Source organism: Sceloporus undulatus, chromosome 6 (genome assembly GCF_019175285.1).
Source record: "Sceloporus undulatus isolate JIND9_A2432 ecotype Alabama chromosome 6, SceUnd_v1.1, whole genome shotgun sequence".
In the NCBI taxonomy this organism is placed as follows: Eukaryota; Metazoa; Chordata; class Lepidosauria; order Squamata; family Phrynosomatidae; genus Sceloporus; species Sceloporus undulatus.
Window position 1 is genome coordinate 157,128,222 of NC_056527.1, and position 24,276 is coordinate 157,152,497.

The following is a 24,276-nucleotide window of genomic DNA, read 5'->3' on the forward strand; positions in this document are numbered from 1 at the left end:
TTAGGAAGGCAGCTTCAGATGTAAACCAGACCTATCCTTCCTGCCTAGCAGAGCAATTGTTTTAGTACTCATCTCACATTGGAACAAAATATCTACTATGCAGGAAAGACAACACAAAAGCCAGCAACTCTGTTGTGCCACTTAGAATGATGTTTGGCTTGCAGTGCAAGAGTGGGCAAAGTGCATCACTCCTGTTATTGCTGGGCTGCAACAACCATCAGCCCTGGCCAGCACAGATGCTAGAGATTATTGTCAAACAACATATGGAAAGCCATATGATTGCCACCATGTCCACTGGAATCCTATAGGGCATGCAAGTAATGAATGAGAGTAGGTGTTTTGCAAGATAGCTCTCTGCCTTGTTCTTTACCTTGGTGGCGCCCAGTCATGCTGTGTGCAGTCCAGGAGTGTGCCCACATAAGTCTTATTCCGCCAGGTGACATTCACCACCAGCATACCTGTGGGAGTAAGAGAGAGAAGTGTGAATGCTCAGCCTTTTCAGGGTAGAGAATCACTTTATAATTGTTTCAGTCATAATCATGAGAGAACAAGTAGGACTCAAGACTGAGGTCAGATAGTGTTTGCTTTTGGCTCTGTATCTTTGGCCATTAAGAAACTGAAACCCCATGTCTACTAACTGCACACCAAATGCCAGCTTCAGCAGTCATCAGGGCCACATTCAAAAAAGAGGAAGTGGAGGAAAAAAAGTCTCAGCAGCATCCTTGGATACTACAGATAATAATATATTTGTGAATGCACCATTCTAATTTTAAATGTTGCACATTAGCAATATTAACAAGGAAGACAGTACTCTTGGGAAGTGGGGTTCATAGATATAGCAAGCAATTTCCTCTTGGTCCTTGTCCAATCCTCACTTTCCCAATACTTCTGTGTCTTTGTTTCTGGCTCAGATCTGTAATAAAAAAGCAGCTCTATTACTGGTGAATAGGAGTCACTTTGTTGATAGTATTTTTAAAAAACTACTACAGTACTGAATTTCCATTTTGGCAGTTAGAGTTTGGCTTTGGTTATTTTACTAACAACTGAATTCAAGAGCCAAATCTTCATTTGGTAATTGAAGCTGTCATTTGGTGAATGTTTTGGCTAATGATATCAAAAGGCCAGGGCAAGAGTTAGCTTTTAAAAATTTATCCCTATAAAAACAGCCATCTAGATTGACAAATACATTGGTTCAAGCAATTATGTACGGCTGAAGCCCCATCCACAGGTAAACCAAGTATGAGAGCTGGCCTTTATCCTCCTAGGTGCATGGCTTGGAGGTACAGGCTCTGGGTGAGGTCAAACATGTCCCACAGAATAACTAATACTTTTAATGCTGTTTCAAAATCCTGGTCTATGAGTGGAAAACAGATTTTAGTGTAGAACATATGAACGTTATTTGTTTTGTTGCTGTTTTACTCCAACTCCCAGAACACTTCAGTTGGCCACTAATCAGTGGGGAGCGTAGTCCAAAATACTAACTTTTTCAAATTTTGAGAAGGTGATTCTATAGAAGCTGCTTGTAAGCACTCTAGTCTTAGGCCACATGCTAATATGGACAGGGTGCTTACCTGTAACTGTAGTTCTTCAAGTTGTCATCTGCGAATCCACACAAATGGTCTTCCCTAGCGATTCCAGTAGGATCCAGAAATGCTGTGCAGGTGCAGAATAACCCATTTGTGTGCTTCGCAGAGACCACGAAGAAGAATTTTAGTCTCAACATTTTTAGAGCACATTTATGATACTCCTAACCGCAAATCCAGTTTAAAGACTACTCAGGAGACTTTAAAGGAGCAAATATTTGAAATTTTAAGTGTAGAAAACAAAATTCAGGCAGGGAGGGGATACTTCCATTTCTCAAATTGAAGAAATGGCTTACAATTTTTGTAACTGAAGATGTGGAAAGTAGAGAGAATGGGAATAATAATGAAACATGATCTGTTTGCTAGTCAATGTTCTGTTTGAATGTGTTCATGACAGTTCTTTGAAACACTCTTAGGATTCTGGACACTGCAGAGAAACCCACGACTTTGATTTGGAAAATGAACCATAGTGCCATATTATGCCAACATAACATTGATCTGGATTTCCTGCTTGGCAGGGGGTTGGACTGGATGGCCCTTGCGGTCTCTTCCAACTCTATGATTCTATCCTTGGTATCTCCAATGAAGATCAGCAGGCAGAAACTGATGGGAAAGAAATATCCTTGAGACCTTAGAGAGAGGCTGCCAATAGAATGTTGTTGCTGTTGGGTGCCCTGAAGTTATTTATGACTTATGGCAACCCTAAGGTGAACCTATCACAGAGTTTTCTTGGCAAGACTTGTACAAATGGGTTTGGCCTTTGCCTTCCTTTGAGGCTGAGAGAGTGTGACATGTCCCAGGTTCCCCAGTGGTTTTCCATGACCAAGCAGGAATTTGAACCCTGGTCTCCAGAGTTGTGATCCAACATTCAAACCACTACTCCATGCTGAGTAGATAATGCAAGGCTAAATGAGAAAGTAGTCTGACCTGCTGCTACAGGCAGCTTCCTATTTACTTTTGGCAGGGGTGCAGACATAGTACTAACATACTTGGCATCCATTTATACTCTCTATGCCAGGAATGCCAAGTACCATTTATGAATCAGATCCAGTTTGGCTCCCATAGTGAAAGGGTATGTAAGCTACAACACCTAGGAAGGTTTCATGTAACCAGCAGACATCAGACAATTATTTTCTTGCTTTTGCAGGTATACAGTTTTAAAAGCTGTGCATACACATTTCTAGCCCTCATGGTGACTGAGATACTTCAAAGAACACAGGCAATATTTCTACAGGACAATAAAGGTGCAAAATGTGAAGCTTCTCTTCCTGACAAGGCCTACTTGTCCATATTCAATGGCTCTATTCCCATTCATTGTAACAGCTTCCTCCCTTTGTTCATTGCCAGAAAATTCCATGAGCAGCTGAACCTCAAATATTAGGTTTAGAATAAAAAAAGTCAGTTGAGAAACATCATGAAATAAACATATTTGCATAAGTGTACTGATACACATAATTTAAATGTGAGCCGAGAATTTCGACTTTCTGGTTGTATACGGTATTATGAACAGCCTGGTCTAAACATTTCTCCATCAGAAAACAATTACGTTAATTAATTCCATGCCATTAGCAGAGTGAACTCAAATGGATATTTCCTCCTGATGGTAACCTATTCTGACTACCGTATCACTAATTTACATATACCAGCCTAGGCCCACTAAACAGTGCACTCTTATCTGAGAAAGATGAAAATCACACATAGCAACTTCAGGCAGAAATGCAGCTAAGTACAGTTATATCTCTACAGAGATAAAAGAAGTAATAAAATATAATATAGCCCACAGGCCAGAAATACAGTCTATCTCAACATATTTACAGATATACCAGCTCATATATGCAGGTATGCACAAACACAAACTCTGTAAATGCCTTACCTTCACATCAGCCTCAGATAATTGTTTTCTTATCCTTGTTAACACAGACAAATTTGAACACGGCTAATGATAGTGATGGATTTTTATCCGACAACAGAAACTTAATGTAAGACTGAGCTGATCAAGATAAAATTGCCAATAAAGAAGCAATAGTGAACTCTAACACAGCTCTGTCACTGAAATTAGAAAACTGAAGGTCATGTTTTCAATTACTATTATTACTATTATTATTATTATTATTATTATTATTATTATTATTATTATACAAAACCCTCTTAAAATAAATAAATCTCTCTCTCTCTCTCTCTCTCTCTCTCTCTCTCTCTCTGGAGGAGAGAATGTGCTTAAAATGGGAAGAACATGCAAAGGTTTTCAGAATGGCAGTGCCGATAGTACATGTATTTATTATCATAAACCTGAAAAGGTTACCAGTTTTGCAGCACAACTCCCACAATCCACCAGCAATCATGGAGCTATAATCTAAAAATTAAGGCTTACCATCTGTAGTCATAACAACTACAGATACAAAAGTAATCTAGGTACTTAAACTGGATTGAGTCAATGTGAAATCTCTAACATTCTGCTTCTTGAATCTGGACAAAGGGAGTGCCAACATTTTGAAGCCTGAAAGGTAACACATTTTAAAAAGAAACTGCAATAAATGAAAGTTCAAACTGATAGGAGGAAAACCTGTCTTAGTATCCAGGAAGAAAATTGCATAATAAGAAACATATAAGTAGCACAGCAATAGTTATAAAGACAAAATCTAAGCAAGTTCTACTGAACTCAAGATAATTGGGCAAACATTCCCTTCTTTGAAAACAGATGCAGCTGAGATATGCGATAAATAAAGCTTAATAATTTAAAAAGCATAATAATAATAATAATAATAATAATAATAATAATAATAATTTTCCTCTTATTGCAAGTCAGTCAGTCTGACAACTAGGATGTGACCTAGAAAATATCCAGTGTGACACACTCACACTTCTTCTAGGGTGCAGTTTTAAATAAATGTGGGAGAGCTGGTGGCCCTGCAGACGTTTCTGACCTTCAGCTACCATTAGCAAAGACAGCATGGCAAATGGTCAAGACTAGCAGAAGATGGAGTTCAGCAACTGCTAGTTTGCCCCACCTCATCTTAAAAGCCTGTAAGAAGTCATCAATCCACAACCATGATAATTAAATTTCTCTTTACAAGCTGAAAAATACTGCAAGTTGCTATACCCATTTGCTGAGTTGGACTGTAGAAGCAATGAGAACTTGAGCACAGTAGTAGTAAAGGAAACCAGTGGATCTAACTGAGTATCATGTATATGTGATGTCAGAAAGTGGTGGGCAATTGAAGTGGGTCCAGGGGGCACGTTCCTACCCCTGAGACGGTTGGAGAAGACACAGACAGAGAAACAAACAAAAGAAATTCATCAAACAGAAGACCAGAGCCACATTTTGCCTACCCCTGCTTGATGGGGAACGCATGTTTGCAGTGTGTAATGCTATCATATGTAAACTATTTATGTACCAGGCAAATGTATATTTGTACATATTTATGTACATGTACATGTACATAGCAGGTATATAGTAAATGGAAATTTGTGTTTAGACTGAATAATCCACAATTTTCCCACCAGAAGAAAGGTGAATTTCTCCTCTGCTTTACATCCAGTACAGCTTGAATCTCAAATTTGTCTTTTCAGTGTCACAGAGACTTTAAAAGGCATCACCTGGTTACCAGGCAATTGTAAACACCAGAGACTAAACTTCTACAACAGTAGTCTGGATTTGGCAAGCACATCAGGGGAGTGACTAAGAGGATGTCTGGTTTTATACACAGAACAGTAAAAGATATGAAGATTCTGATTTTATATAGCTCAGAACCCCAGGCCATTTGGGGGCAGAAAAAGAAGCCACTCAAATTCATATCCCAGAGCAACAGATCATTATATTTCAGATCTGGGAACAGCTCTGATAGGTAATGAACTGATCCCTTCCCATTAATGGAATGCAAGGGCTCTGTGTAGACTGGAAAAGCCGTCAACACCCTGGCTCCCCAGACACCAATATGGATTTTTCCGGTTCCCACACCACCGCCATCCTTCTTTCTTGGTGCTCCAGGATCTCTCCTCCTGCAGGTGTCACCATCGTCGAAGGAGGCACTCGCTTTTTCCGATGCGAGGCTGCTTTTCAAGGCTTTATATGCTCAAGCTTCACACACTGCTTTCCTGCAGAGCCTTACAAGTTAATTGTGTGGCAAGATGCCAGCAGCTGCTTCCATCTCTGAGCTGGCAGGTCAGATTAGGAAGGACGTTCTGGCAGCTTGCCCGCTGCCATGATCACAGGAGAAAGATGAAGAGCTCTGTAAAGCAGAGACCTCAGCGGTGGCTGAACTGCCCCCTCCCTTTGCCTGCTGCTCTGGCAACCAAACAAAGCACAAGACTAATTGTAACTCCTGCCTGACACACTGTGTCCTAGATTTAACCTATCTCAATCAATCACACACACACAAACACGCACACAGATTCCCTCGGCCAATAAATACTGAATTATTTTGTGAAATGCAAGATAATTTGCAAAGCAGCCTTTTAACGCATCCTATGCCTATAGGAACCACCTCGGTGGGGAAGGAAGGGGAAGAAGATGGGAATGGGAAAGAAGCCATGTTTGGTGAAACAGTAAACAATTCAGAGCTGGCTTTGATGAAGGCACTCACAATTACTATAATACTGGAGAAGGAGAGACCGTTACAGCATTGCAAACCCATCAAATCCAGGCAGTAACTCTGTCCTTGCTACTGCTTGCTATTGTTTCTAAAATGCCTTCCTAGCACTTCCTAAATCAAACTGGGGTTATAATCCCTATTTTCATAAGGCTTAAGCAATGCAGCAGTTTGCCAAAAAATCAATCCAGCTGCAGAACCAGGATTCTTTGTGGGACTGGTCAGGGCAGCCCTTACACAGCTTTCCAGTTCAAAGCCAAACAGAGACAACTGTGAACAATGAGAGATAATATTAGATCACAGATCTCTGGATGCTATAGTTTTTATATAACATATATAAACCAACTCAGTTGTTTGTTTCTTTGGAGGGGAAGTCCCCAAGGAAGTGCTCTGTTCTGAGGATAAGACATTTTTCTAGAACTCGAAAGCTTTCATTTCCACCCTACTTTCATTTCTGTTCACATGTCAAAGGCTCTGAGTGCTTGTGGCATCACCAAAAGTGACTCCTTCGGCCACTGTGTCAACAACAACAACAACAACAACAACAAAAAATCAACTGGATTTTTCTTAATGAAAAGGAAAAAAGTTTCAGTCTTATCACCCTATCTATTACTTCCTTTTCATGTGTGTCAATCTGTTGGATTGTAAACTCTTGTGTTTAATTTATTGTGTAAAGCAATCATAGCTATAAATGTATGTTATAAAAACAAATATATTCTATTTGACACCAGTAATAATGTGCACATTTCTACCTTTAAAACAAAGAACACCTGCACCCTGATTTTTATTGGCAGAAAGAGGAAATTGCAACTTGAGAACTGTGGCCTGTTACAGACTGCCAAAATAAAGCTGCTTCGGGTCTCTTTGGAGGTATGCTATTTAAATGATGCATGGGTCCTAAGAGTCCGGAGGTCGCGCCAAAGCCACTCTCCATTCCTAAGCACTGAGTGCAGCTTTGGTGCAGCTTCCAGATTCTTCGGATGCATGCATCATTTAAACAGCATACCTCCAAAGAGACCCGAAGCAGCTTTATTTTGGCAGTCTGTAACAGGCCTATGTCTTGCTTTCTCCAAATACACCTATTCCTCCCCTAAAAAAAACCCAACCCCAAAACATTTCCCACTGCTTATAATCAACTGGATCTTATGGAGAGACAGGATTTTATAAAAAGCAAGTAAAGCGAAAGAAGTCTGAAGTTCTTGCAGAGGATTTTTAATTACGCAAAATTCAAAAGGTTTATAATATATCATAAACCAACATTGTAGCATCACCTCTTCTCTCCCCCCCCCCACACCCAGTTCCTTGAAAGAATGACATGTCCTCTTTCAAAGAAAATGTACCACCTCTCCAAAAAAAAAAAAAGGGGGGGGGATCAGTAACCCAGAGTGCTTCACATCCTCAAGATAAAAGGAAAGGAAAAGAGGTTTGGAGGAATAGGCTTCTGACGTTTCCTTTGTGCAGCAGCTGCTGTTGCCATGCAGTGATCCTTGTTGCTATGAAGATCTCCATGTCAGACAATGGCTTTTTTAGCTGCAAGCATTACGGCTATTGGCTGAGATATTTCCCAGGTGAGCAGTGATGATGGTGCCTGAATCTCAGTTTTAGGAGTTGGCTGAAATTGGTTGCCCCTGAGGAGCAGCAGGACTGGGGGGGACCAGAGGCTCTCTTGACAGTTACCCGGCTTCAGTCCAGGTGGCATTAATCACAGCAAAAGCAAAGAGGAACCTGGCAGCTCATAAGGCAGCAAGTGGAGTGCAGCATTCCAGCATAATTAGATCCATTAATGATCTCAGCAGCTCAGACTCGCGCCTCACAGAATTAGGGAAACTGCTACAACAGCTGTCTTAAATGCCTTAAAATGTCCTTAGAGGTATTTAACACAACACAGTCCCGTGAAAGACATGCAGATAGAATAAGCAGCAGCAAGAAGGTTAAGCAATGAAATAGCTGCATTTGGAGCATGCAGAGAAGAAAAGTGCAACAACCTTCACATATATGCTGACAGCCTCAGAAGCTGGTGGTGTTCAAATATGGACACCTTAAGAGCTATGGCCCACTTCTTTATATGCCCCAACAGGAAACATTTCCTATTTTGTGCCCTCCTGTGAGATCATGGCAGATTACACAACCTGAAGCAGAAGATGGAATCTCAATTCAGGTTGCAGGACATGAAAAGGTTGCCAATAAGCAGAGAAGAGCTAAATAACTGCAGAAAATTACCAACATTGGCCATCTGAGGTTCTCCTGAAAAAGAAGGCTCCAGCTTCTTTTCTGTTTCCAGTGGTTGCCAGACCACTGGAAGAGATTCTTATTTGCCACAAAATCATAAAATTAATGGGCAAACATGGAAATAAGCAAGAGAGACTTTAAACAGTATTTTCATATGTTAGCCATGCCAGACAACTGCCACAATAGTGACAAACTGGGTACCATTGGCCCACACTAATAAATCCTACTTCAACTGTTGTATGAGCACATTTTATCTATCCATGGCCACTCTTTGCCTTTTTACTAACTTTCATTTTTGGCTGACATCTACTGGGTTGTTGTTGTCACATCTGACTTATGGCAACCCTAAGGTGAACCTATCATGGGGTTTTCTTGGCAAGGTAAGTTCAGAAGTTTTTCATTGCCTTCCCCTGAGCCTGAGAGAGTGTGACTTGTCCAAAGTCACCCAGTGGGTTTCATGGCCAAGCTGTGAATCTCCAGAGTCATAGTCCAACACTCAAACCACTATTCCACTTGTACATAAAAATATATTTTGTGAACACTTGGAGAACAGCAGCATTACATAGACTAAAGAGAAATATTTAGGTGTGACTGTATGTCAAAAATCAAAGGGTGCCCTGGTGGTGATCCTTTAACAAAACAATGGATCTTTCTTAATTCCTTTTAGTAATAAATGGATCAAGGAAAATAAATCACAGCTATTGTAGCCTGTATATTTTTCTATCTCAGCATCATGTACTGCATAAATGGAATATCTTCCAATAATAAAACTGTTGATAGTAACCTGTAATCCAAGTACCATTGCAATTTGGGTTGGTGGGCTGGAAGCAAAAGCCAGGGAGAACCAATCACTTGCTCTGTACATAACCAGAACGTGCACACAATCAGTCGGTGATGTGATAGTCAAGAACTGAGCTAAAGGATGCAGAGCCTCTGATGTGAAAGACGTATTAGTTCTGACAGGAGGGACCATAAAGCAGCCAGAGTAGCCTGGCAGGCAAGATCTCTGCACACATTCACTGAATGAATACAGGCTAAAAATAGTTATGTTGTGTTTCCTACAGAATACCTTCTAGGCAAGATCTGAAATTATAGCTGTTCTATAAAAGACTAACGTGGAAAGACAGACTGCAAAAAAACCATTAGAGCCAGATGGCTAGAAGGATGGAAGCCAACAGCACTGGACAAGTGTCATGCCCCCATCTGGCTCCTGAGGTGGCTTTCTCTGAAACATGTGCAGAAGGAAAAATGGACATGCATTTGTAATGAGAGATACAAATTATCATTATTGTAAAACTGTCATTATTGCTACTGCCACAAAGTACAAATAGGCATATTTTACATCATTTTGACCCTCTGGACAGGTAGATTTGCAAAATACAGGTCTGCTGTACATTAATTCTGTTGAAATATGAGCCTGATAAATATGACAATACAAGAGTTTTCATACATTTCCTTACCATCATGTAAAATGTCCTGATCATATCAGAAGCTTAGAGTATGGTGAAGAAAATCAGGGTAAGGAGGGGGAAATGGCCCTCTAGAAATAGCTGACCTCTTGTTTCCATCCAGCCTTGATAGAAAAGCTATGAGAAAACCTTGTAAAAGACCTCCAGAAGGATTGTCTGCACAACCTATGCAAAGAATAAATAATACAGAAGAACTCAACCAAAGCACTAAAAAAAGGCTGATTCTCTCAAGTTAGTTTCAACATCTGGAAGAGATGAACACCTACCTGATTAATAAGATGGAGGATCTTAAAAAGTAAAGGGAGACGGTTAAATATCCACCTTCATGGGTTCAAGGAGGGTGCAGAGCAAGAGAATCCAATAAGTTTTATCACAAGCAAAGTGGATAAATTAACAATTCCTTGAACTGGCCCTGCAAGACTCCAACATCTAATGTGCCCATAGAACCACACTCCCTCCACAGCCACCCAACAAACCAGTCAAAGATATTCACATCCGACTTGCACACTACCCAAAAAGCCTTAACTCTCACTAAGCTCAACATTACGCCAAATTTCAAATATAACAGCAACATTATTCAGGTATTTCAAACTTTGTCACCAGAAACCATCAGAAAGAGATGGATTTTCCATCCCCTAACCACGCTACTACATAAAGATATCACTGTTTTTCCCCCTCCAAATTAGTAATAACAAAAGGTAAAGCTAACACAATAGTTTCCACGTTGTCTTAGCTCTGGACATTCAAGTTCCTAAAGATTTAGACAAAGAAATAAGAAGAGAACTCCTTCCTACGGCTGATCCTCAACAAATAGAATGGAAAACATTCAGACAGAAAGGAAACAGAAAAACCATCCCAAAATACAAAAAAACTGAGCTTTTGGAATCCATTTTTGCATTTGACTTACCTGTTTAACTGCTTGAGATCTACTGCATGGACTCCCTGCACTTCACAGACATAGTCAACATGGGGAGAGGCAGCCATCTTGAAATAATCCAAGTTGACAATGTGAAACAACAACCGTTGAGATGCACACCTGGAGTGCAATGCCCCTAAGAGCAAGACTCCCTATAGACAACTCTACTTCAACCCAATCAAAAGCTTCGATAGTAGAAGTACTCAAGGGTTTACACATACCTGCAACTCCAATCTCTCCCACTTTATATTACTAGGAGGCTACATACTGGAAAAGACAGGATGAGCCAAACACATTTGTCCTCTTCTTTCCAGAGCAGGCTGGACCTTAATGGTACTTCCCTCTTCTTGGTCATGTTCATGTTGATTTATGTTAATTATTTGTCTATTTGTATATAGTTATATGCTAGTGTGCACCAACTTAAAGAATTGTGATGTGTCCCTCCAGTCCCCATGCCAGATGAACCATGTGAAGGAACCACAAGTTCATGCTTCTGTCTGAAACACCTGATACCATAAATGGCTGGGATAAATGACTAGATGTGCCAAAATAATGAAGCAAATTTGAGGAGCAGTATGTGCTGGATGAGATAGGGAAAGCCAAAGGATTGACACTTATTTGGGATAGAAAAATTCCACTTAAATTGCATGATATTAAAAAAGACACTGATGGGAGGTACCTTACCCTTAAGTGAGTATTATGGGCCATGCTGTCAAAATTGGAAAATTTTTATGCCCCCAACAAAGACCAAAACAAATTCATGAAGAATTTCTTACACATGTTAAACACTGTTTCTTAAGGAGAGGTAATTGTTGGTGGAGATTTCAACACTGTAATGGATCCAAAATTAAGATAGCTCATACCTTCAATGTCCCCTTTATTGCCACTGGACAGCATACAGTGGACCCTTGTTATATGCTGGGGTTTAGTTCCAATATCCCCTGTGTATAACAAAATCTGTGAATGCTCAAGTCCCATTAAATATAATGACATAGCAAAATGGTGTCCCTTATAAAAAATGGAAAATCAAGGTTTGATATTTGAAATTTAATACTTTTTTTGAACATTTTCAAACCATTTATGCTTGAATCCGTGTATAAAAAATCTGTATATAAGAAGGGCCGACTGTATATGAAATGGGCTAACCAGATCCAGGGAGGACCCTCCACCAAGGTGAAAGGGAATATACTTTTTACTCCCATGTTCATCAGTCTTAATCAAAGAAAGACAATTTCTTTGTTAACAAAACAATCTCACCAGAAATAAAGAATGTCTCAATAGGCTACATCTTTTACTTTGCCCATGCACCCCTAATTCTAGAATGGATTCTGGAAATGGATTCACAACCCACTTGGAGATTTTCCTCATATCTACTACTAGATACCAGATTTAAAAGTCTATAAAGGATGCCATCAATTTTTTTAAATAAATAAAACAGAAACCCTGAAATTCCCAGGGCATTACTATGGGAAACCCTAAAGGCAGTATTGAGAGGGCTTTTTATTAAGGAAATAATAAAAGACCTTCCTTAGAGGTCTTTAAACAGAGGCTGGATGGCCATCTATCAGGGATGCTTTGATTGAGAGTTCCTGCATGGCAGGGGTAGACTGGGCGGCCCCTGTCGTCTCTTCCAGCTCTACGATTCTATGATTCTAAGGAAGGAGCAAAACAAAAATAAAAATAAAGGAGGCTAAAAGAACAGCACTGTTGCTAGAAATTGCTATCCTAACTCATACACAATCAATTTTAAAAAATCAGAACTTAAACAGCTAGACATGAAAGATTTCAGACTGCTCTGCAATATACAAAAGCCTACTGCTATGAGAAGAATAACAAGTCCTCAAAGTTACTAGCGTGCCTGGTCAAAAAGAGGCAGGGGAAAAATAATAACCCCAAACATTACCACAGAAAGGGCAATAGTGAAATCCCAAACATCTGAGATCCTAAAAGAAATCCAAGAATTCTGTACCAAGACTCCTCAGAAACATTTGTAGATATGGACATCATTCGATTAATTAAATTTCTTAATTTAACAAAATTAAAGGCTGAACTTAAAGTGGCTCTCAACAAAGCAAAACAAAACAAAAATCAAAACTGCAATCAGCGATTTAAACTTGGGAAATCAACTCAGTCCAGAAGACTTCAGTAGATAATTTTACAAACTTTTCATACCCGATCTAAACCCCTACACAGCAGCCCTCCATAATGAACTGATGTGTCAAGCCCACCAACAACAACTAGCTAGAAATTATCAAGAATCATTACCCTTCCCAAAACAACAGAAAATAACCCTTCTAGAAAAGTATTCAAACTCATTGCTCTCATCAATCAGGATGCCAAAATAACGCCTTCCATCCTGACTAACTGAATCAACTCTTTTATTACAGAGTACATTCATTTTTACCTTTATGATGGGCTGAAGACTAGGTGAAGCTGTCAGAAGAACCCTTACATATTGTATCATACTATCCAATCTCACATGCCAATCAGGACCCACCTGAAATGCTGTGTTTAGCCTGGGGATGTTTAGCCTGGAGAAGAGAGGGTTGAGAGGTGATATGATAGCCCTGTTTAAATACTTGAAGGGATGTCATATTGAGGAGGGAGCTAACTTGTTTTCTGCTGCTCCAGAGACTAGGACCCGGAGCAATGGAAAGGCTATGGTGAGAGGGGGTCATATCTATATTTGTTGATACACTGCCCAAGGCTAAGAAATATCTGATCTATAGTTGTTCACATAATATCCAAGATTACAAATCAGAAAATAGAAAGGTACCCTGCTTGATTTCTGCTCTCTACATTCCTAAAGGAAAATAAATCACTGAAAAATAGAGAAATCATTACTTTTCTGCTCAAAATTACTAGACTTGTAATTGTCAGAAATTGGAAAGCAGGAAATCTTACTGTACATAATTAGTGCTGTAGGCTTTCGGATCTATGGATCCCAAATGGAAAAGCTCATTGGTAACGCCAGAAGATCAAATGGTCATGGTAGCTGTGTACAATTATGTAAACAATACAGCACTACTAGTACAATCCACACTGCACAGGTCAAACTTTGAATGAAATCCCAGGTGGAACACTGAACTAATAACAGCTGACACTGAAGACAGACAATTTTCAAAAAGAGGAAAAACAAAACATTCTCTGAAGATGCCAGCCATAGATACTGGTGAAACTTCAGGAATAAACTCTTCTAGAACATGGCCACATAGCCCAAAAAACCCACAAAAAAAAACCCTACGAAACAAAACTTTATTTATTGCTTATAGACTTACATCCGTCTGCACACTATTTATGATGTTATTGTTTATTGTTTTTTATTGTTGCTTATTCTATAGAAACTAAAATAAACTTTAAAAAAGAACAAAGGGCAGTGATCCAAAAACTTTTTTTAAAAATCAGAGGCATTCAGCAGTTCATTGAGAATACTCATATGCAGACCCAGCAATTGGGAAAAGAACATTTGTTAGCCTGTGTTTTCTCAAATTAGAACTGTAAACTCCGCTCTGCCTGGCATGACATCAAGATGGATCTATAGCAGGCCAAGAATATAGATTCTGCATCTCAGCAAGATACAGTCTTTGCACCACTCTCATTCAAGATAATTGACTCCTTCCCAGTTCCCACTGGCTACCTGCCTAAGCAACCAAACGTTTTCAGTACAGGTGGGAGGCAGGGGTAGCAGTGGCAGTGGCATTCATGGAAAAGAAACATAATCATTTCAAAAATATGAACGTTTTCCAAGACATAGCATGTTTACATATCTGTAATAGGAACCAATTTTAGAGAGCCTATACCTGAACAATGAAATAGCTGTTTATAAAATGCAAGGACAAATAGTGGATAGAATGTAAACTTCAAATAAGGCACAACAAAGAGCAGATAAAATGGCCCTCCGATCAAGGGATATTTGTTTCTTGTTGTTCTTAAACACAGAGCAAAACACTCACAATAAAACTGAAGGGGGGGACCCTCTTGTGCATAAACCTATGGGTTCAAAACAGCAAATCAAGTCAAATTATTGGGGGGTGGGTATGGTCAAGTCCTTGAATCCAGAGTGACCATAAAGCTCAATCCAAAGTGCTAGTTCACAGTGAAAGGCTGTGATTACTAAAGGTAAGTATATGCCCAGAAGGCTCTAAATCAAAACTAAGACACACAGTGCACTCAAAACGTTACTCTATCAGCCCCAGCCAGCTTAATTTCTGGCAAGCAATTATTAAAGCTCCAGTTGAAACACTACACCGATTTACCAAGCCCTACATGACGGTTTGTTGCATACAAAATGGAGCCTGGTTAGGATCACTCCTAAAATAAATTTAAAAAAAGCAACAATGCCCAGATTAGAGTAGAAGACCACATGACTGAGTCCTCTGGCACATGCTTTCATTTTGCATAAGACTACACAAAATTGGTCTAACCTGGAAACTGCATTAAATCCAATAGCTGACTAGCACCAGTCTAACAATAAACAGACTGAAGGACACCTACCGTCTTCTGTCTCCTGCCACACGATACCCTCCAGATTGACACTGGTGCCAGGTTCACAGGGGCCCAAGCACTCTGGTTCAGTAGCCAGTGCCACATCACAGGTGTTTACCCCTACAGAGCGAGTGCGTACCATTATCTGCTCACATGGTGATGATATATCACTGTTGACAACAGGGACAAGAAGATGCAATGGTAGCACTGCAGGGGTGGACACTGGAGACTCCATCTGAAAAAGAGATAATATAACTGTTACAACAAATATATATGGTTGACTAGGGAGACATTTCAGTCTCTCTTCCAACTGCGGAATCCCACAAACTAAGACAGTTTAACTTTAAAAGCCTGCACATGGTCCTTATCCTTAGGGGTAGGTATCTTATCTAATACATTTGCCACTAGAAACTCTAGAACAACCTGTAAACAGGGAGCAGAACATGTACAAGTTTGGTTCATGGGACCCTGGAAAGCTGCCCCAACCTTTTTTTGTCTCTCCCCATTTTTTTCCACATACATACTGTATATACTCACGTATAAATCTTGAAATTTTAGTCAAAAAATTGACACCAAAAATCTGAGTCAACTTATCCACGGGTCAGTGTAAGTACTGTATTTTAACAGACACACACACACACATATGAGAATCATACTCTGGTGAAAGGCAAGAGTGTAATCTATCTTGGAAGCACTGACCCTCCTCTGCTCTCTCATCCATCCAGCCTTTAGGGTGAGTGTAAACAGTTACGCCTGCTGGAATTTTGTAAATTCTTTGGCACTTGTTTTCCTTTGCTCCACCCTTTAGATTCAACCTTTGCTACATGCCCTTGACTTATCCAGGGTCATATCATAATCCATAATTTTGGTCCCCAAACCTAGCCTTGACTTATAGATGAGGTCAACTTATAGTCAAGTATATATGGTATATTATTTTGGCCATTAGGCAAACATGGCTCGCAAAGCCTCCAAGGTGAAACTTTATAGTCCTATTTTAGACCCGATGGGCCTAGAACAAGCTTTGGAGTAGAAATGGAGTAAAATGACCAGCTGTATCGCTTAGAGGTTTTGTTAGCCATTTGTGGTAAAAAAATATGGTGAGGGAAGTGTAAATGAGGGGTGCAGGAACTCTAGAGAAGTGCAAAAATAATCTTAGAGGCCTCTTGCAGGTGCTATGCTAGAAACTACTGGCATGGTATTTCCATTTTGGGCATGGCAGATCCAGTTTTGCTTTTGAGGTTTGTTTTTTTAAAGGCTGAAAAGCTAGTGTGCCACTGCATTTGTATTTTGTTATGTTTTAAATTGATTATTTATTTATTTTTAATCTTAATTTTGTAGGTTTTTAATTTCTGACTTTTTGTGAGTGACCTTGATCCCACTATGAGATGAAGGCAGGAGATAAACAAAGTGATGGATGAAAATATCTTGTTCTTCAAAGTTAAGCCATAACCATAGAAATAAAATCACCAAGTTATGTCCTGAAATAAGATCTGTAACATAACAACGCTGGCTATAAACACAGAATGCAGTCTTCTCAGAGAAGATTTCCAATTTGGCTTTTGGTGCCTCTCAAATCATCAACTAATTCAAGAATTGTACTGCATGCCACTCAGCATAAATGGCTCTGAGTATCTCTTGGTAAGCACATACATTCCAGCCAGAGGGATAAAACCCTCAAGCTGTCACTCTGGGAAATCTGCCTGCTTGCTGCTGATTATAGCTTGCCCTTCTTTGGTCTCAGATGAGCCAAAAGCAGAAATCTCATAGTCCCTTTGCCAGGAGGTACCTTAGACCCTTCTCCCCGTGGGCATTCGTGACTATAAAATCAGGAGTTATTTATGGAACGTGACTGCCAACAGCCACACACTTCCCATTCAAACTAATTCTGTTTTTTGAACAGTTGCCAGATCATCCTCCTTAGCTGCTGAACTCTCTTCCCTCCCACCTCTCTCTCACACACACATTGGTAGCTGTATCTTTTTATTAAGCAATTAAAGGCAATGATATACAGCAAGTTGAATCTTGTGTGCCCAGTGCTGCTTGCCCAGCAAAATAAGGATATCTTTACAGTGTTCCCAACAGCAATCAGAGAAACAGAGGGTCTGAAACATATCATATAACTTATCAAACCCCCTTTCGATTTTCAGGTACAGTGCTGTCTAAATTTTGACTAAGAAAACAGTGGGAGTGATCACTATGTCACCTAATGCCCCTGCTAGAAAAGAGGGAAAAGAACTCATGTTTACCCTCCAGTGAGCACAATCTCATTAAACGCCCCCATCACACAAGCAATAACTGAGGAAACAGCTGCCTCCCCTTTGGCAAGATTTGGTGCCCAAGAACGTGGGCAATGCTGAGCTCTGGGGATGCATTTTCACTTTCAGTCATGTTAACATAGCAGAACAAAACACCCAGAGTGTCTTTTGCCTGCTTGCCTGCATTTGCTTCTCTCTCTTTCTGTGTATATCCCTTCTCTGGACAGCTGAACAAAGCAAATCCAATCTGATAAACATTTAATACCGGCTACCAATTTAATCTGCAGTGACTGAGCTGGAAGCATATCCCCATGCAGGTAGCTGAGCTTATGGCCTAGTTCTCTCAAAGGTAGTAAAAGCCTGTATCTCGATTATACCAGCTCACTCATATAAACCTCCATTTGCAAATTGCATGCTCCCTTATGAAAATGCACTCCTACACATAGAAACTAGCATACAAGGAAAAAAGACCAGACATTTATATACATATAGTATTTATTTATTTATGCCCAAGACTTTCTCAGTACAGTACACTTCAATTACAGCCAGGTAGACTGTAGTGTACAAGACGTTAGCTAATTAAACCAATTTGGGGTGAGGAGGTAATATTCCAAAGTAAGTAAGGTTAGTGTTAGTTTTCAACTCATGACTGCAATATCCACCCATGATCTGGAGATTAACATTAGCCAGGATTTACCTAAATATAGGAGATGAGAGAGAGCATGAGGGAACGAACACTCATGGCATGTTCCCATGGGTGAGCAACAGTAGCCCTGACATTATGGATTCCTAGTCTCACAACTCCTCACCACTAGTTATGCTATCTATCTACAGTCAAAGAGATCTGATGTCCAACAATACCTACAGAACCAGTGATCCATCCTTACTCTAAACCACGATTTGTAGGATCAAAATGTGACTTTTGGACATGTTTTATATAACTGTGATTAATTAATTTTTTGCTGTGTGCCTCCAAGTCATTTTTGACTTATGGTGACCCAAAGGTGAACCTAGCATAGGGTTTTCTTGGCAAATTTCTTCAGAGGATTTTTACCATGGACCTACTCTAAGGGTTAGAGAGTGTGACTTGCCCAAGGTCACCCACTTGGTTTCCATGGTTGAGTGGTAATTCAATGAATTCATTACCTGTATTTTAAAATGGTTCTTGGGATTCTGATTTGGAATTCAGTCATCAAAAGTGTGCGAGTCTCCTTCCTTGGAGGTCTTTAAGCAGAGGCTGGATGGCCATCTGTCAGGGATGCTTTGATTGTGATTTCCTGCATGGCAGAATGGGGTTGGACTGGATGGCCCTTGTGGTCTCTTCCAACTCTATGATTCTATGATCTGACATGTTAAATTCACTTTAGATAATATACACTTTTTCTAGTGTCATGTTTTATGGATGGTACTGTACCTGCAACATAACATAGTCAGTTAAAGAAAACAGTCTTGGGTCTAGTTCCACCGAGGTGAAAAACCTGCAGCTGAATTTTCTAATTCAGGCAGGAATGAGGGGAGATTCACCAGAGTTAAAGTTAATTGACAGAATCACAGAGTTGGAAGGGACCAAAAGGGTGATCCAGTCCAGCCCCCTGCCATGCAGGAACTCACAATCAAAGCACTCCCAACAGATAGATGGACATCCAGCCTTTTTTAAACATCTACAAAGAAGGAGACTTCCTCACTCTCTGAGGGAGTATATTCCACAACTCTTATTGTCAGGAAGTTCTTCCTAATGTTAAAGTGGAATCTCTTTTCCTGTAGCTTGCAACCATTGTTCTATATCCTATTCTCTGGAGCAGCAGAAAACAAGCTTGCTCCCTTCAAATAATTAAACAGGGCTAGAATACCACCTCTAAACCTTCTCTGTTCCAGGCTAAACATATCCAGCTCCCTAAACCACTCCTCATACACAAACACACACACCCCCCTATAGATAAAAGAACTGAAATGTCTGGGAGAAGAACAGACTTACTTTCTATATGCAAGATTTTTTTGTTTTTGTTTATAGAAGTCTTTTATCATGTGAGAGTCCACTCAAAACCCGCCTGTGGGAGGCTGTGGGACAGACAAGAGCAGTGGATGTGCCCAGGGAACATAAAGCACTCCCCTTCTCTCAAGTCCTTTGTGCAGGCAGAGGGGAAAGAATGTCTCATATTGTGTTGCACAGCCGCTCTGACCCCATAGAAGGCATCTCAATTTGTTTTGCTTCCTCAGGCGCTACACTCAAGACTGGCAACAATGATAGGTGTGGGGCTACTGAAACACTATTCACAACACACTTGTACTCTCAGCACAGAGATAGCAGGGAAAGATTTCGGGGTGAATTTCCTCCAAACCATCAGGGCCAACAGAGAATTTCCTTGTTGAGACAATACACTAGCCTCACAACAATCTCAGCTGCATAGCACTTTTGACCTTACTTCTACTGACAGCTCTAATGGCAGCCCTGGGAGTATATGTAACCATCAATACTTCCCAGCATTTCTGCTCGCAGGAATGATTCTCTCTGAAAGCCTCTAAAATGGGTCCTCAGTACTGTCAGCCAAAAAGGAAGGTCACATTGCCAGAGAAAGCACAGGACACCTCTGCTTGTTGCTTGTGAGAACAGAGAATGGAACTAATCAGCTGCTCCAGAAAACCCTGTTTTCTAATCCTGAGCAGATGTTCCCTCCTTCTAGCATATTAAAGCAGAACATTTGGCAAGGGACCAAGGACAGTCTATTCATCTTGGAAGATGAAAACAGGTTCACCACAACATAACCCTGGAGGCAGAGTTGGGGCACTTCTTGGCATGTTTAGAGACAAGAGTCAGGGTAGCTGCAAGTTTGCAAACTGTTCAGCTGCTTTCTACTTTGAAAGGTAATCGGCACTCAGCAGAAGAATGCTAATTGCCATTCCAGCTTTGCTAATTATCATTTGGTCACATTTGTAATCTGTGTTATGCCACAGTGCATAATAAGCAGCTTGCTGAGAACCATCTAATAAGTGAGGCGGCTTTATGGGATTTCATATTTCACTCTGCAGTGGAACAGATGCTGTATCATTTATCAACTGTCAGGACAGAGGAACACTGAGAGAAGGAGGGAACAACATGAGTAGCTCAGTCTTCCCTGAAGCTTTTAAAGAAAGGGAAGAAAGAAAGAAACTGTTACTAAAGAGGCCATGACATAATACACTCTCTACTGGCTTATGAACATTTCTGCAAAAGTTGGAGAACCTGTGTTATACAATAGTTTGTTGGACTAGGACTGTTTCTCCCTATTCTGTTCTAACAGTTCTTCGAAGTAAAGATTTCTCATTAGGACCATCAGATGTATTGTCACTCCATATCTTTAAGAGAGTTCCATAGCTTTTTGTGATCCATGCAATCAAATGTTTTGCTATAGTTTATAAAGCACATGCTGATTTTCTTTTGGAATTTCTTGGTGTGCTCCATTAGCCATCATATGTTTGCTATGTGGTCCCTAGTGCCTCTGTATAACCAATGCATATGAAAATTTTAAAATATGCACACACCACATCCCTTATGCTCTTTCCTCCTCACCAAAAAACTAGGTGGGGCTCCAGGAGCTACTGTAATGTAGGCTGTGTTTGGAATTATAAAATGAAACTATCATTCACATACATTTATAATTTGCTTAGTACTGCACTACAGTAATAATTCATTAGAACTCTTTAGAATTTATTGTTGGTTGTTTCATAACAGTTACACTGTACTGAAATAAGCAGCAATAACAATGTGAGAAAAACTGGTCCCTGGAAGTTAAAAGACATGCCTAACATTCAAATTTCACTCTGATGCCAAGAACCTATTTCCTTGAATTAAATGAAAAATAAAACCTGCCTTTTACAGACACAGAGACAGTGCTTAGGAAAGGCCTTCATCTATTTATTCAAAGCGGCGGCAGTGAGAAAACAGGTCGTTTACCTTTAACTGTCTTTCCGAATGGTCATCTGTGAACTCACACAAAAGGGTCATCTGTGCCTGCACAGTGCCTCATTTGGAACCTATAAAGCTAGACAGAGAGCACTGACCCTGACCCTGCCCACTTCTCCAGGCAGCTTTAAACCTCGGTTCCCACCCAGAGACATCAATTCAGTAGCCACCTTACATGGTAGCCATGAAACTGAGGAAAGGCAGGATACAACAAGAGGAGGATGGGCAGGGTTGTGAGTTCACAAATGACCACTCAAGGAACTACAGTTACAGATAAGCAACGGTCTCTGTGACTCACACAAATCAGAGATTAGTAAGCTACTCCCTAAGGGAGAAAGGAGTGTTGTGCAAACGGGTGTACTGCTGGGGCAGGTCAAAAGCCACACCAAGGAGGAAAGCAGGACAGCACTGCCAAAGGTAGCATAAGCTTAAGAACATGAATCAAGCTGGTAGTGGGAAACCAAGGTCAACAGCTTCAACCAGGTAGGTGCTCTGCAGACATCTTCCAAAGGAATTCTCCACTGCCCTCCGCAGACACGGGTGGCCTTTTTGGCTACAAGAAGCAACATTATGGGATTCCCCTAGGCAGAGAAGACAATGGGAGTGCACATTGCTCTCCAGTATTTTAGCAACGCACATAGTGAATTTCTTAAATTAGCCAGTCAAAGACATAGCTGTCTATGAGAAAGCACAGAATGGCCAAACATACATAAAAGATGGAGAGTGATCAAGAATGCAGTGGTCAAGTTAGAAATGGATGAATAATGGAGAAAACACAGAATAGCTGAAAATCGTACATGTTGGACAAATGAAAATGAAAGCTTTATTGAACATTCATACAAGACTGCTACAGTGGAAAAAAGGAACTGAGGTCCCTGGGTGAGAAGGACAGGTTGCTCACCTGTAACTGTGTTTCTTCGAGTGGTCATCTGCGAATTCACACAAATGGGTTATTTCTGCGCATGCGCAGCAAACTCGGAAACTTCTAGAATCTCTGGGCAGAAAGTCATGTAACTTTCTGCAGTCTCTTTGCAACTTTTTGGCGGTAGCCCCGCCCATCCCGTATATAAGTCCCCTGGCGGTCCGCCCCTCTTCAGTTCCGAATGAGCCGCAAACAGCGCGGCAACAAGCGTTGTCAAATGAGCAGACACTGAGGGGAAGGATGGGTGGGTTTGTGTGAATTCGCAGATGACCACTCGAAGAAACACAGTTACAGGTGAGCAACCTGTCCTTCTTCTTCGTGGTCTCTGCGAATCACACAAATGGGTTCGACTAGCGAGCAATAGTCTCTGGAGGAGGGAGTGTCGATTAACATGAAAGAAATACAATAAAGTATGTAAACCAAACACCTGTGTTGTTTATTGACATACCACAGATCAATGAATGGCAGAAAGCAACACTGCCCTCCCAAATGCTGCATCCCGTCTGGCCCTGGCGTCCAGCCTATAATGTGTAATGAATGTCAATGGTTGGGACCAGACGGCAGCCTTGCACACCTCTTCGAGGGGAATTCCTGACAAAAAGGCTGCGGATGCTGCTACCGCCCTAGTTGAATGGGCTCTAACCCGACCAGGTAAGGGCTTATCAGCCAGTTCGTAGCAGAGGCGGATGGTGTTGACCACCCACTTGGAGAACCTCTGCGGTGACACCGGCAGCCCCTTCTTGGCTTCAGAGTAACATACGAATAGTCTCTCCGAACGCCTGGAACTAGCTGTTCTGTCCAAATAAAACGCCAGTGCTCTCCTCACATCCAGAGTGTGGAGTTGACGTTCAGAGTCTGTGGTCGGATTAGGAGCCAGAGTCGGTAAAACGATGTCCTGGTTGATGTGAAAGGCAGATACTACCTTGGGCAAGAAGGTAATGTCTGTCCGGAGGACCACTTTGTCCTTGTGAAAACGCAGAAAGGGTTGATCCATTCTAAGGGCACACAGTTCTCCAGCCCGGCGGGCTGATGTGATAGCTACCAAGAAGGCTGTCTTCCAGGTCAGGAGTCTCAAGTCCGTGGTAGCTAACGGTTCAAAGGGTTTAGAGGCTAGATAAGCCAGAACAGTGTCTAGGCTCCATTGAGGCGAAGGATCTACAACCGGGGGATGTAGATTGTTAAAACCTTTTAGGAACCTCTTTATGAGAGGGTCTTTAAACAAGGAAGGTTTGTCTTGAAAGCAGTAGTGCGATGAGATAGCAGATAGGTAGCACTTGATAGAACTCAAGGAGAGACCTGCCTCAGTTAGTGTCATAAGAAATTCCAGGACTATTGGGATGGAAACACTGGATGGTGGAACTTCTCTGGTTCGTAAGAAGGCAAGAAATCTGTCCCATTTATAGGCGTAGGACCTCTGAGTAGATGGTCTCTGGGCAGCCCTGATCACATCTTGTATACCGGATGGTAAAGATTTTAGGACTGAATCTTCCATGCCACCAATGGGAGAGACTTCATCTCAGGATGGTGGACTTGTCCGTCGTGCAGAGAAAGTAAATCGGGACGGTGCTTCAAGCGTAGATGTTCTTGGGCCCGTTGAAGCAGAGGAGCAAACCACGGCTGCCTGGGCCACCACGGGGTGATCAAGATTGCTTCCGTGGAGTCTGTCCACATTTTTGTCAGTACTCTGGTGATTAGTGGAAAGGGGGGAAACGCATAAAGGAGGCCGTTTGTCCATTGAAATTGGAAGGCATTGCCCAGGGAGTCTGCTCCTCGGACCCGTGAGCAATACTTTTCCAGCTGAGCGTTGCAGGGGGAAGCGAATAGGTCCACTATAGGCGTGCCCCATCGTTGAAAAAGGCGGGAGACTACTTCTGGGTGTAGTTTCCAT

General features: G+C 41.1%; 1 protein-coding gene across 4 annotated transcripts in view; it reads right to left on the bottom strand.

Annotated features, from left to right (window-relative positions):
- Positions 1–24,276, bottom strand: part of ZNF609 (zinc finger protein 609) — an 89,283-nt gene that overhangs the window by 10,292 nt on the left and 54,715 nt on the right. For all 4 annotated transcript variants that reach the window (XM_042473226.1, XM_042473224.1, XM_042473225.1 and 1 more), the window contains exons 3-4: positions 15,281–15,506; positions 371–458 (exon numbers count right to left, since the gene is read on the bottom strand). In XM_042473226.1, the coding sequence (XP_042329160.1) occupies positions 371–458; positions 15,281–15,506 (314 nt within the window). The remainder of the gene's footprint in view (positions 1–370; positions 459–15,280; positions 15,507–24,276) is intronic.